This window comes from Oratosquilla oratoria, chromosome 42 (assembly GCF_046742065.1).
Source record: "Oratosquilla oratoria isolate Oo_2021 chromosome 42, ASM4674206v1, whole genome shotgun sequence".
NCBI lineage: Eukaryota > Metazoa > Arthropoda > Malacostraca > Stomatopoda > Squillidae > Oratosquilla > Oratosquilla oratoria.
In genome coordinates, this window is record NC_134818.1 from 35,393,083 (window position 1) to 35,407,993 (window position 14,911).

At 36.6% G+C, this 14,911-nt stretch overlaps 2 protein-coding genes across 3 annotated transcripts in view; one reads left to right on the forward strand and one right to left on the reverse strand.

The window, feature by feature from the left end:
• The window catches only part of Adsl (adenylosuccinate lyase), an 80,332-nt gene extending 76,959 nt beyond the window's left edge, over positions 1–3,373 (reverse strand). Inside the window, exons 1-3 of one of the 2 annotated variants that reach the window (XM_076179448.1) lie at positions 2,833–3,373; positions 380–543; positions 35–238 (exon numbers count right to left, since the gene is read on the reverse strand). In XM_076179448.1, coding sequence (XP_076035563.1) covers positions 35–238; positions 380–523 — 348 coding nt within the window. In that variant the 5' untranslated portion in view covers positions 524–543; positions 2,833–3,373. Of the gene's footprint in view, positions 1–34; positions 239–379; positions 544–2,517; positions 2,537–2,832 lie in introns of those variants that run through there. The other variant, XM_076179449.1, reaches the window with a different exon arrangement.
• Positions 3,374–3,486: 113 nt separating this feature from the next.
• LOC143021744 (uncharacterized) overlaps positions 3,487–14,911 on the forward strand; it is a 231,433-nt gene continuing 220,008 nt past the window's right edge. Inside the window, exon 1 of the mRNA XM_076179439.1 lies at positions 3,487–3,966. Within this exon, the coding sequence (XP_076035554.1) occupies positions 3,822–3,966 (145 nt within the window). The 5' untranslated portion in view covers positions 3,487–3,821. The remainder of the gene's footprint in view (positions 3,967–14,911) is intronic.

A 14,911-nucleotide genomic window follows, 5' to 3' on the forward strand; every position in this document is an offset into this window, starting at 1 on the left:
ATTCCTCCTCCTCCCCAATGGTGAAACTACTTACAGTATTGTCTCCTACAAAACAAGAGGTGGCTCCAAGGTGAATGATAGGTGCTGCCTTTGGACAAATGGCAGCAAAGGTCTTGACATGAGCCATAACATCATGGCGGGTCTCTTTCTCCTCATGTGCTGCTCGCTCAAAGTCAATGTTGTTCACATGCTGTTCCATCTCTGTGATTTGTGACTGTGTGATTGGCAGTCCCAGTTCCTGGAGTTTGTGATGAACAGGTTATCAAAGTATGGTATATAGATAGAATAATTCTGTATAGAATTTCTATTTAAATGGATGATTTATATATCCCATCTTAGCATGATACTGGACTACAAATAATTACTTTAAACTACTTACCATTTCTGATTCAGCCAAGTATATCCAAAGTTTTCTCCATGTTGAAAACTTCTTTGTGTCACTAAAATTGAATGACATTTCTTTGGAGGCATAACGTGATGCTAAGGGATTGCGGTACTGATCATACATGCTCGGTGCTGCCATTTTACAGAACTAAGGCACACCTGGTTTGTTTAAAAAAAATAATAATAATGATAAAATAAAACAGAGAATATAAATCAGACCTACAGTAGAAGGTAAAATCATATTTTGTGTGAGGAATGTTGTAATCTGTTTATGGTTGTTTTTTTGAACACACATCACTCCAAATACTCCAAGGCCTCATGGCAAAAAATGGACAGGACCCAATGAGCACAACTCTTGTAGTAAAATATGTTTGGATAACTAAAATTCTAGGTACCTAATTGGAGCACATAAAGCGGATGTTTTAAAAATCCACAACCCCAGAGTACCTGAGGGTTGTTTGCTTTTTCAAGCTAATATTTAGGATGGCTAGGCTTAACAAGCTTAACCTATCCTTAATTAAACGATCGTCACTGCTGGGGTGATTAATATTTACAAACAAATTTCTGGGGTTGTTACTCTTCACAAGCTGGTATGTGGGGTAGATTATCTTTACATGGGTACTCTGGGGTTGCTAATCTTTACAATGTCCCATAAAGCTAGACTAACATTGAACCTCTTCTGGAAGTTGGGATCTCTGTGTGTTCACCTGGAACATTTTCCCTCTCTAATGATGATTGCCTACTTCTTTACTGGTGGAGTATTGAAGGCTTAGAATGGATCAAGTGACTCTCTCTCTGAGATGAGAAGACCAAACAGAAGTGTTACCGATGAAATATTAATATCATGGACAAGTCACACTTCATTCTTTTATGATTGGAAACTAATCTCCACACACAACAAAAGAATGCTGATCACTTAACTTTGATTATCTCTCCTTTACCACCTTTGAGTCTATATCTACAATGTCATACTGTCCCAAGAATAGATGCACTGGTCATTATTGACAATGTACTTATATGAATTCCACTGATGTAAATGATTAGCTATTATATGTTCTCTAGAAAAGTGAACATATGCAAGGTCTCTACGATAACAGAGAAGATTGATGATGGTAAGTATGGTAAATTAACATGAGAGTATTGCCACCACAATTTAAATAATGCAACATACTCAAATGCTTTGGCATATTATGGAAAAGACTACCATAGTATAAGCAGCCTTCTTCCTAACCTAATCTACTAACCTGATGTCTCAAGGTTTAAGAGTCCATTTATTAACCTCTTCAACACGAGTCAAATTCTCACAGGCAGCATCAGCTGCCTGGTATACAACAATTCAATGATGCATCACAATACTTGCATTATAAAATATAAAGTTACAGCTGTATTAATCATTACTCAATCTCTTTCACTCTGAATATTAATCACCACAAAAAATATGATCAAGCCAGTTCACATACTCGTAATATTGGGGTCACTCAGCTACAACTACATAATAAATATTATCAACACACCAACAGGCATCCTCATATATCCACTCATGCTTTATGACACTTACATAGGCATCATCATATGGAAGAGTTTAAGGAAATGAAGGACAGCACAATAGTGGCCTGTTGACCACCACAAACACTGGTTGGCAAATTCCCATGGGTCCAGGAAAGGCATATTTTGGTTTTATTCCAGTATCATTTTTCGCTTTTTTTTTTCTTTTTGCATTTGAAAGATCTATTTTTTCTATGGAATGTTGATGTTAGATTAGGCTACATTATATTTGGTTATAAGCTAGAATTACTTAAGTTTCATGATAAATATCTGCATGAGAATCTGGAATTTTACCCATATTCTTTCAGTAATAATTATAATAATGATAAGTTTATTTGGCAATGAATCAAATACATGAAATACAGATAATGAAAAGAACACAGAGTTCAAAATTACAATTACAATCGCCAAGTTTAACACAAAAAAGCATGTAAGCTTATTTCCATTGTGGTCCTCATTAGACTGTTATTCTACACCGGTGTCAATTCTACACTAGGTTACACAGACAACATACGAAGGGGTTAAGGGGACCAGAAACAGTCATGAGTAATAACTAATATCAATCAGCACACATATTTAAGATATTACCCATATTGTTACTGTAGAAAGTAATATTTTCTGATACATGAAAATGTCACTGCTGATACACTTTTGATCTATGGATTTTCTTGATTGAATTTCAACTTTGAGAATATTCTTTATTTTAGTTTTCTGAATTGAGTGACAGTAAGAGAACACCAATTACGGTTTACCAAAGATATGTTCAAAATCTGTGCTTAACACTGTTAACCGGTGGTATGTGTATGTATATATAGAAATTGCAGCTGGAGGTCAGAGCATTTATGATATAGTATGGTAATTATCAATGGATGAAACATGCGTTGACATTTCAAGAAAACCCACCAGAAATCTTCTCGGCTCCTCTATCTTTACGTCTGTTTCCAGTCAACGATGAGTTAGCTTTTAAAGTGTTGACAGGTGAATTTGCTAATGGATTCAATGAAGGACGTGACTAGTACTGATTTCGGTTTGCCTCAGGATACAATATATTCTGGATGAACTAAAACCCTGATGTGTTTTATAACTACACTAAATAATTAACCAATGATAATTTAAGAATCGATACTCATACTATAAATTAGTGACGGCATATCTTAAATTTATTATTTAATATTTTTCGTCAGGACTTTAAGATCACAAACCATACGGTCAACTTATTCGCCGTGACACATCTTTACTATTCTAAGTATTTGACACTTTCACATCTATAATTAGTTTTGCAAGTAAAGCTCTGGATATAATTGCACTAAATTTTGTAAGCATCAAGTGATATATCGTTAAATACAGTTTAATTTCGCGTAATTTTGTCTATTATAATTATATGGGGTGGTATCACTATGACTATCTACTAGCATATATTTTCATTTCAGGCAACACCGGCAAATATACTAATAAATAGGAACGCAAAATCTAAAACTCTTGTAACACTTAAAATAGATTGTCCTATATTCAAAACTTACACAGATTACAAAAAGAGTATACAGTATTTGCTCTAAATATTTACATCCCATATAACATGGATGTAATTCATATTTGATTTGCTTGGTGTGAGTACTTGCATATATAAAATTATTTTGAATCTTATGTTTCATTTTGGACTAAAGAATTAAAAATATTATTTTATATATTTATATGATGTACGATATTAAGTTAAAGTCACTGATCAAAAATAGATTCGGACGCTGTGTTTGAAAATCATATCTGTATCGTTGCCCTGACGACGACCTAAACAACATACGTAGTGCTAAGTCTGCTGATTGCTAAAGAAGAGCTCAGTTACCCTTCAAACTTTGAGGAGGTTAAGAATAGGAGGCCAAGGGCCACAATGAAGGATGAGTGATGTTTCAAAAGTTGGAAAACAAGTAACAGTGAAAGGACAAATTTTGCTAGATGATGACAGTGAGAAGCAAACAAATAAAGGTCAACCAACTATATTAGAAGAGGTTTTTACACCAGACTATGATGTGACTGAAGAGGGTAAGCAGTCTATTACTAGTTGAATTAACCTTTCACTAGTTCGATAAATAGTAAACAACATTCCCTTGCATTGTCATAAACTGGGTAACTTTTTGGAAAATTGGAATTGATAACAAAAGCCCTATGGCTACAGTACTTAATATTGCTGTGGATCTCTTGCTGCCAGGAAACTCAAATTGGATATGGGGGTCTCGCTAGTTACTAACCAAAACTGACCATACCTGAACAAGGATGGTTTTTGCTTAAATGCACAATTTTATGTAAAAAATTGTATGGTTGCATTATTTGGACTATTTTCTTTAAAATGTGTGATTTTCATATAATTAGACCAAAGAGAAAATAGTTCGTATAATGCAATCATATGCTAATTTGTTACGGTATTCGTAGCTGTGGTCGGTCATTTTGCTGAAGCTAAAAACATAATTTCTCTTTGATAGCTAGGTCAAACACCACCAGAGGCGCCACTGTCTATGACGTCTGCCAATACTCACCTGGTTTACTCACCTGGTTGGCTACCCCGTTCTAGACCAGCATATTGCTCGAGAGAGATAAGCTTTGGGTATACAGGGATAGCCCACATCTTGCTGGCATGCCAGCCCTTGTTCAATATACATCAGAACAGAAAAGTGCAGGGTAAAAGGCTGAGTTGTGTGCCATGTGCACAGAAAGTAGACAGCTAGGAACAAATATCTGGGTAATGATTAATCAACATATTCAAAGAGTGTTTGGCCCAACTGTATGGGCAGGTGTTTTTTGAAAGATGTAATTGAGTCACAGCTAACAGCATCATCAGACAGGGAGTTCCAGAGGTCAATACATCTGACACTAAAAAATCTGCGTCTGCACTCTAGAGATGTATGGGGTTTGGTTATCTTAAATCTGTGACCCCTGGTGTGTGTTATTGGAGATAAGGAAAAAAGATCTTGGGGTGAAATAGAAGACTGCTTGTGAAAAAATTTCTAACATTTTATGAGATCGGCCCTGATTAATCTGCCACGGACTGAATAAAGATCTAAAGTTAGCAGATGGTCTGCATAGCTAAGCTCTGCCATTCCAATTATTTGTTTAGTCCACCTGCGTTGCATAGATTCCAGGAGCATAAGGTCACCTAGATATCCAGTGTTCCATATAGTGGATCCAAACTCCAACAGTGGTCAGATGTGGGATTTTAACAGGGTGATCATGAAGTCCTTATCACGACAGAGTGTTGATTTTAGTAAATTATTTGCTAGACCTGCTGTCTTCTTTACAGTTTTTGATATATGAGTATGGAATTTCAAGTTACAATCAACTGTGATACCCAAGTCTTTATGTGCAGTCACAAGAGAGAGAGTGGTGGTGTCCATTATATAATGATGTTGGGGACCTGGGTTGATGTCTGTTGAGCCTCTTTGGCAATGTAGTACAGCACACTTGTCCAGGTTGAAACGTAGGTCCCAGGAGTCAGCAACTCTGTATACTATGTCCCTCTGGCAGATTCCCATGTCTTCGGCTGAAGGGGAACTGGAGTCTCTTGGTAGCTTAAGGATTACAAAGGCGGAGCATGCCGACAGGAGACCTTTTCATCCATATCTAGGTCGGATGCAAAAAAAAAAAAAAAAAAAAAATCATATTGATAATAAATAAAAACTATAATAATGTAAATAACAAATAAAATACATAGATAAATGCATAGGTATAGTTAAAATAATAAACAAACAGGTAAATAGTAAATGATAATAAATTGACATATAACTAATACATACATACATACATATACCAAGGCTTTTTCCCCCTTCCAAGGGAGGTAGCCAAAAAGGGAAAGGCATAAAAACACTCCCACCCATTTCATCCTTAAATACACTCCACACCCCTCCCACCCTTCCTCTCATCTGAGCACCTCCTGGATGACGGGTCATCCCTGCACCCTGCCCACCGCCCTGGGTCAGAAGCAGTGTCGCAAGACACAGTACATCCACAGCAAGGCCGCTTCATTTAATCGGCGACCCCCCCTCTCCGTCCCCCTTTGCATATAAGGCGAGGACAGGGAGAAATCCCTTCGGGCTGCGTCAAAATTTACTCACGCATACTACCCCACCCCCCCGCCCATTCCTCCTCATGCAGTCACAACATCATCCATATACAACCGTTCTCCACTCACCTCTGTCTTCCGTCCTCTCCCTTCCTTCCTCAACAGACATTCCCCTCTTCCCCAAAGCCCCCTTCACCCCATCCATCCACCTCATCCTAGGACGTCCCCTCATGTTCACTCCCTCCACATCTGCCTTCCATACCTCTTTTACTAGTCTTTCTTCACTCATTCTTTCCATGTGTCCAAACCATCCTAATATTCTTTCATCAACCCTATCTCCCAAATCCTTTTTCACCCCTGTTCTCCTCCTCACCTCCTCATTTCTCACTCTATCCAGCCTAGTAACCCCCACTATACTTCTCAGACACCTCATCTCAAACACATTCAAACTCCTTCTCTCTTCTTCTCTTATGTTCCACGTTTCTGCCCCATACAGTGCTGTTGGCACAATCACTCCTTCATACAGTCTCCTCTTCGCATCCATTCCCAAATGTCTATTCTTCATTACACTCTTTAAACCACCAAGGCATTTACTCGCTTCTCTCAATCTACATTCTACCTCCACCTTCACTCCACCTTTTCCTGCTACACTTGCACCCAAGTATCTAAAACTATCCACTTCCTCCAGTCGCTCTCCCTTAATGTTCACTTCCAGTCTACTGCCACTTTCACCCCTTGTACATCTCATCACCTTACTTTTACCCACATTTATCTTTAGCTTTCTTCTATCACATACTCTCCCAAACTCTGCCACCAGCTTCCTCAATCCCTCCTCTGACCCTGCCACAAGCGCAGTGTCGTCCGCAAACAACAGCTGGCTCACCTCCCACTTTTCTCCATTTTCTTTAACCATCTCCAATCCCTGACTCACTACCCTAGCATTCCTCTCTCGCACCACCCCATCCATGTATAAGTTGAACAGCCAGGGCGACATAACGCATCCTTGACGAAGTCCCACCTTTACTTCAAACCACTCACTCTCTCCATTTCTAATCCTAACACATGCTCTACTACTCTCATAAAAACTCGTGACAGCTCCCAAAAGCTTTCCTCCTATCCCATAAATCTGCATAACCTCCCACAGTGCCTTTCTGTCTACCCTATCATATAACTAATAATAAATGAAAATCAGACAGACAAATTATAACAAAACAAAAACAAATAATATAACATAAATCATAATCATTACAGCATCTTACTTAGGTATTTATCTAAATGATTCTTAAAGCTTCGAACTGAACTACATTGCATTACCTGTGCAGGAAGTTTGTTCCATTCATTAACTACACGGTTGGCAAAGTTGTTTCTACCTACTTCCAAATTGAATCTATTTCCGGACAGTTTGAGACCATTGTTTCTACGCTTTTTTAGGGAAAACAGATTCATGTGCTTAAGTCGATTTTCGTATGATTTATTTTTGATATTTGGAATCAGTTTTGTGGCTCGCCATTGTACTTTTTCCAGTCTGTCAATGTCTTTAATGAAATTAGGTGACCATACGGAAACAGCATATTCCAAATGTGGACGAACTAACGATTTATATAGCTTGTTAATGAGTGATGGACTTTTGAAATCAAAAGATTGCGCAATCAATCCCAGAATCTTATTTGCTTTCTCAGAGGCTGAAATACACTGCTTGGATGATTTGAGGTCATTACTGATAATTACGCCGAGATTTTTTTCACTATCCAATTTTGTTAACGAATTTCCAAATAACTTGTAATCGTACTTACTGTTATTTTTACCTATGTGCATTACCTTGCATTTACTTGTGTTAAATTTCATTAGCCACTTTTCAGACCATTGCTGTAATCTATCTAAATCTTCTTGAATATCTAATTGGTTTGAGTGATCATTTGCCACTCTGCACAGTTTTGTATCATCAGCAAATTTGGAAACAGTAGATTTTAGTCCATGGTCTATATCATTTAGAATAGAAGTGGCCCAAGAACGGAACCCTGAGGAACTCCACTTGCAACACTTTTCCATCCAGAAGTTTTTCCATTTAAAACAACTCTCTGTTTTCGACCTTTCAACCAATTACTAGTCCAACCTAATAGGCTACCACTTATTCCATGCAAAGCTAATTTAGTAAGTAGTCTTTCGTGTGGGACGGTATCAAAAGCTTTTGCAAAGTCTAGATATAGTAAATCTATATTGTTTCTTTTGTCATAATTTGAGATAACTGTGTTGTAGAATTCGAGTAAGTTAGTCACGCAAGAACGTTTCCGTCTGAAACCATGCTGGCTATCATTTATCAAACGGTTACTTTCTAACTGATATTCGATAGCTTCTCTGATGATAGTTTCCATTATTTTTCCTACGATTGAAGTCAAACTTATAGGCCTATAGTTATTTGGTTTCTTTTTGTCACCTTTTTTGAATATGGGAGTAACGTTAGCTATCTTCCATTCTCTTGGGACATCTCCGGATATGATGGATTTCTTGAAAATAATTTCTAATGGAACAGCAATCTCATTTTTCATTTCCTTTAAGATTCTTGGATGCCAACCGTCAGGCCCTGGTGTTTTATTAACTTTGAGTTTGTCTATACACCTTTTAATTTTTTCTTTTGTTATATTTACCGTAGTGAGTAAGTTTACCCCAGACTTTTCACAGGTTTCAGTTTGGAATTCACTTTGAGGTGTTTCGTTTACGAATACCGAGCTAAAATAATTGTTTAAGATATTACACATTCCTTCATTTGAAAAAATATTCAAGTTGACCATCAGGAGATAATTTTATACGCACGCTTAAGGTAAATCTTCATATCATCCGCGAAGAACTTGCAGTTTGAGTGGATATAAGTTGGCAGGGAGTTAATGTACACTAGGAACAAGAGGGGGCCCAAGACTGAGCCTTGGGGGACCCCACTGAGGACATTTCTGGAGGAGCTGGTAAACCCTGAAACTGAGACTTGCATTGTGCAACCAAGTAAAAAATCTATGATCCATGACAGCAATGGACCGTGTACTCCCAATAGTCTCAGTTTGTCTATGAGTATAGAGTGGTTAACTACGTCGAAGGCTTTACTAAAATCGAAGAGCACAACATCAACTATATATCCAGCATCCAGCCATACAGTGACATCATTATATACAAGTAGTAGTTGGTCATCGACTGTTCTGCCTTGACGGAATCCGTATTGGTCATTTGAAAGAATACCATTAGAGTCCAGAAAATTGTACAGTGCTTCAGAGATAAATCTTTCCAGTGTTTTACAGCAGACAGATGTGAGACTGATAGGTCTGTAGTTAAGTGGAGTATAGTGGGAGCCCTTCTTGAAAATCGGTATCATTTTATACGCACGCCATTCAAACGGCCAAATTTACATATCTCGGGAAATTTAATTCATAAAAATGTTGCGTGATTGTATCTTACTACGATCATAGTAAATTTCAACCAATCACATCATCAGATACATATCGGTACATAGAAATATGAAAAAAACATGGCAGCCTGCCTTCAGCAGTAAATAAAAAAAAATTCATGTTTCAACATCAACAAGAAAAATGAGCTAGAAAACTCCAATAGATGGGCAACAGACCCAAATAAACAGAAATTACTAGCCTCACAGATTATTTTGATACCAAAACCAGGGCAGGATATCATGGGAGAGCTGAGAAATCATAAGTAAAAACGAGTTTTTTCTATCAGGCCGGGTAACGACGTCAAATGTATTGTGGCATCTCGGCCGCCGATGCAGACGTGTCTGTTGAATCATCTTTGAATGCTTTATCATGACCTATATTGGTACTCTAACCTAATGTAAGGTAGTATAATCCAGTTATATCTTGCTATTGAACATTGTATGAATAACTGTACTTGTTGATACGTCATTCCTTGGGCCGCCATATTGGCTAATCAAGGTAATAGTAAATAGATATATCGTAGTTCTCCCAACTTTCCAATGCTTAAAAAATGAAGTCTAGGGCACTTCCAACCTCTCAGGTCAATTTGGCACTACGTTTCCAAAAGTGTTGTTACAAACAATGTTACGTATATGGACTTGGCTACACACTTTTTGTCCCAATTCTGGGGACAAAATAGACCTGATTTGATACCCTTCAAAAAGCAATTTGGGAGCTAGGACAGCTAGATGGATAATTCAGATTGCATTGTACTCCTAGCGACTTTCTGCATCCCATGAGAACTACTTCAGCTCAAATATCAGGAATTCCATTTTCATGTTGATCTAGCTATCTTTGATCAAATTACATGAAAATCACACATTTTAAAGGAAATAGTTCAAATAATTCAACTATATGCAATCAATTACATTAATAACACAATAGTAAGAAACTCAATAGAGTGTAGTTTGATCCATACCACCAGTGATCATAGATGGCAGGCTGGACAGTAATTTTGCAGAAGCTAAAAACATAAATTTTCTTTGGTCAAATTACATGAAAATCACACATTTTAAAGAAAATATGTCAAATAATGCAAGCATATGCTAATTTTTTTTACAAAAATTGTGCATTTGAGCAAAAACCGTCCTTGGTCGTGTTTGGTCGGTAAATTCGTAGTTGTGGTTGGTAATTTTGCAGAAGATAAAAACGTAACTTCTCTTTGATTGAATTACATGAAAATCACACATTTTAAAGAAAATAGTTCAAATAATGCAACCATATGCTAATTTGTTTTTACGGTATTCGTAGCTGTGGTTGGTCATTTTGCAGAGGCTAAAACATAACTTTTTTCTTTGATCAGATTACATGAAAATCACACATTTTAAAGAAAATAGTTCAAATAATTCAACTATATGCAATCTATTACACTAATAACACAATAGTAAGAAACTTAATAGAGTGTAGTTTGATCCATACCACCAGCGATCATAGAGGGCGGGCTGGATGGTATTCGTATCTGTGGTCTGTAATTTTGCAGAGGATAAAAATGTAACTTCTCAATCAAATTATATGAAAATCATACATTTTAAAGAAAATAGGTCAAATAATGCAACCATACTGTATGCTAATATTTTATATAAAATTGTGCATTTGAGCAAAAACTGTCCTTGGTCGGGTTTGGTCAGTTTTGGTTGGTAATTAGTGAGACGGATAGTATTCGTAGCTGTGGTCAGTAATTTACACAGGCTAAAAACATAACTTTTCTTTGATCAAATTACATGAAAATCACACATTTTAAAGAAAATGTGTCAAATAATGCAACCATATGCTAATCTTTTATATAGAATTGTGCATTTGAGCAAAAAACCTACTTGGTTTTGGTCGGTAATTAATGAGACACTGTATTCATAGCTGTGGTTGGTAATTTTGCAGAGGCTAAAAACATAACTTTTCTTTTATCAAATTACATGAAATCACACATTTTAAAGATAATAGTTCAAATAATGCAACCATATGCTAATTTTTTATATAAAATTGTGCATTTCAGTAAAAACAGTCCTTGTTCAGGTTTGGTCGATAATTAGTGAGACAGGGCTATGGTGACTGAAGTGTTCATAAGTTACTCAGTTGTATGTTTGATATGGGCTAACCACCTGTGATAACACAAGACAGAATTCAGTATTATTTCATGGTCTTTTCCAGAGATAAACATGTTATTTATTCTATTGTATTTGAAATAAATACTTGGTTTGTATGTATGTTATTATGTATGAACCTGAGTATCTATTGAATTTAAGGTATTTTAATCTATATTACTAGGCAAAATACATACTTGTTTTATCACTGAAAGAATATGTCAATAGAATCTAGTGCTGGTTATCAAGAATAGTCAATACTGTTTAGGATATATATATATATATATATATATATATATATATATATATATATATATATATATATATATATATATATACACATATATATATATATATATATACACATATATCATATACCATATACCATATACTAAGGCTTTTTTCCCCCTTACCAGGGGGGTAGCCAAAAAGGACAAGGCACAAAAACATTCCCACCCATTTCATCCCCGAAAACACTCCACACCCCTCCACCCTTCATCCCATCTTAGCACCTCCTAGATGAGGGGACGTCCTAGGATGAGATGGATGGATGGGGTGAAGGGGGCTTTGGGGAAGAGGGGAATGTCGGTTGAGGAAGGACGGGAGAGGACAGAAGACGGGTGAATGGAGAATGGTTGTATATGGAAAATGTTGTGATGCATGAGGTGGATTGGACGGGGGAATGGGGGTGAGGTAGTGTGTGTGAGCAAAAATTTTTGACGCGGCCCGAAAGGATTTCTCCCCGTCCTCTCCTTTATATGGGGGGACGGAGAGGGGGGTTGCCGATTTAATGAAGCGGCCTTGCTGTGGATGTGCTGTGTCCTGCGACACTGCTTCTGACCCAGGGCAGTGGACAGGGTGCAGGGATGACCCGTCATATATATATATATATATATATATATATATATATATATATATATATATATATATATATATATATATATATATATATATATATATATACATACATGGAAAAAATTGGTTTCTGAATCTCAACTCAACCCTACATAGTCATTCTTGTCTTTTTCATTTAAATGTTATTCCTGAGTAAAAGTATTTCAGAATTTTGTTTAGATAGTAAGGGCATTTTTTTTTTAGAAATGCACAGCTATCCGGTATAACATTAGAAAATTAGATATTAATTTTGTAAAGTATAATACATCAATGTAATACATATTTTTCTTGGTGGAAATCAATACCAGGAAATGTTGCTAAAACTTATACAGAAATGAATGAAGTCACTTTTACTCCTCAAGATGCCATCTTTGTTTTGATAGATTTGGAGGTCAGAGACAACAGCAATGACCCTGATGACCTCTAGAATTATAGGCACCGCATTACTAAGTGCAGGTTAGGTTAGAATAGACGAATTTCTTCGGCCTCTGCCTCTACCAAAACAAAGATGGTGTCTCAGGCAATCAAAGCAGCTGCATTTTTTATTTTTAGCTTTTAGGAACCCTTTCTATCATTAAGGGGGTACTGAACACCTAGGATCATAAAATTTTCATCCAGAAATTGAATTTTAGATATGGGCATATTTGAATAATATGAATATCCTAAAAGCAAAATATGAATGATTTTTTCCTCCCCAGCATAATGGAGGGAGCTTAAAGGGCCCGGATGGTATGTCAGTTTAAATGGCTCATGCAAGAATAGGCCCTAAATATCTATAAATATGTCTTGTTTTCGCTTGTCTTATTTCATGAAATGGCTATATTTTTGTATGTCTGACATCAGTGTGACTTTCTCTTCCGTGTGGTGTGCTCAGCACGCTTCAAGCCTAAGTTACCCATCAAACATCAGAGTAGATTGATTCATAAACACCTCACTGACTGTGGCGATATTGTGTTCCTGTGCCGCTGTTTGCCTTATTTCCTGGAGATTACTACCCTTACTAGATGTCTAATCATCAACTGCATCACAATGAATAGGAAAACTAAGGAAAAGATGAAAAACTTGAGCCAAAAGTGGAATGAAAGTTGCGCTAGAAGGAGGGCAAGGCGTGAGAGGCTTGGAGGAGAGATGCCACCGCCTCGTGCATCACCACCTCCACTGCCAAGACCATCTCCACCACCAAATACCACCACAACTGACAACACAGCTGACAAAGTGCTTTCTTCCAGATGAAGAGAAGAAGATGAGGAAAATTCAGGAGGAAGGAGAGAAAATAGCTGGCAAAGGAGAAACATATGTGGCACCTTTGTAGGATGATCAAACACTTATTTGGTAATTTGTCATTTAGCAGAGGGAAGGCACTCATTGCTGGTAAAAATAAACCACTCTGCAATGATTTGACAAAGTGATGACACCCTAGCAGTGAGATTTTAAACCGGTAAAAGCACAAAATCTTCATTTATGAAAAGGACTGCTTGGCGAGTAACAAATACATTTTAATGTAGTGCATATAGTAGATATGTATATATATGAAAATATTTACTGTCAACTTACTCATTATACATTAAATGATAATGTGTGTGAATATAATAAAAATTGTACAATAGATAACAAAGATATACAATGCTGAAAACTTTAAACACTCATATCTCAAAACCACAAATATTTGCAATTAAAAATATGCCAACAATTTTTAATCAATTGTAGCAGCCTGAAAATGCTTCTGGTAGTGTATGATAGGTACATCTTTGTAAAGGCAGACAAATATGGAGGTGAGGTGGCAAAATGATGCATTAAGGCTAGAGTATGGAGCTTTATTCAGAACCAGATGTTTCAACCTCTTTAGCCTTATTCAGTCTGGTTCTGAATAAAGCTCCATACTCTAGCCATAGCATTTCATTTTGCCACCTCACCTCTAGGTATATCTTTATTTTCATATTCATATATCAAAACCACAAATATTTGCAATTAAAAATATGCCAAAAAAATTTAATCAATTGTAGCAGCCTGAAAATGCTTCTGGTAGTGTATGATAGGTACATCTTTGTAAAGACAGACAAATATGGAGGTGAGGTGGCAAAATGAAACATTAAGGCTAGAGTATGGAGCTTTATTCAGAACCAGATGTTTCAACCTCTTTAGCCTTCTTCAGTCTGGTTCTGAATATAAAGCTCCATACTCTAGCCATAGCATTTCATTTTGCCACCTCACCTCCAGGTGTATCTTTATTTCCATGCCTGTTTTTTCTGATATCTTGAAAACCAGAGTGACGGGCTCCATCTAAGTGGGAAAAAATGTGGAAAAAAGGGGTGACGTAAGTGACCATAATTACAACACCTATATTTCATGTCGTATAGCAAATTTAAAAAAAAAAAAAAAGCAGGCATGAAAGTTTTTATAGGATCTATAAGTATTACCATGAAAAAGCACTACTTGATATGATTATAGAACATACAATGACGCAATGGATACAAGAGAATACTAGGTATAGA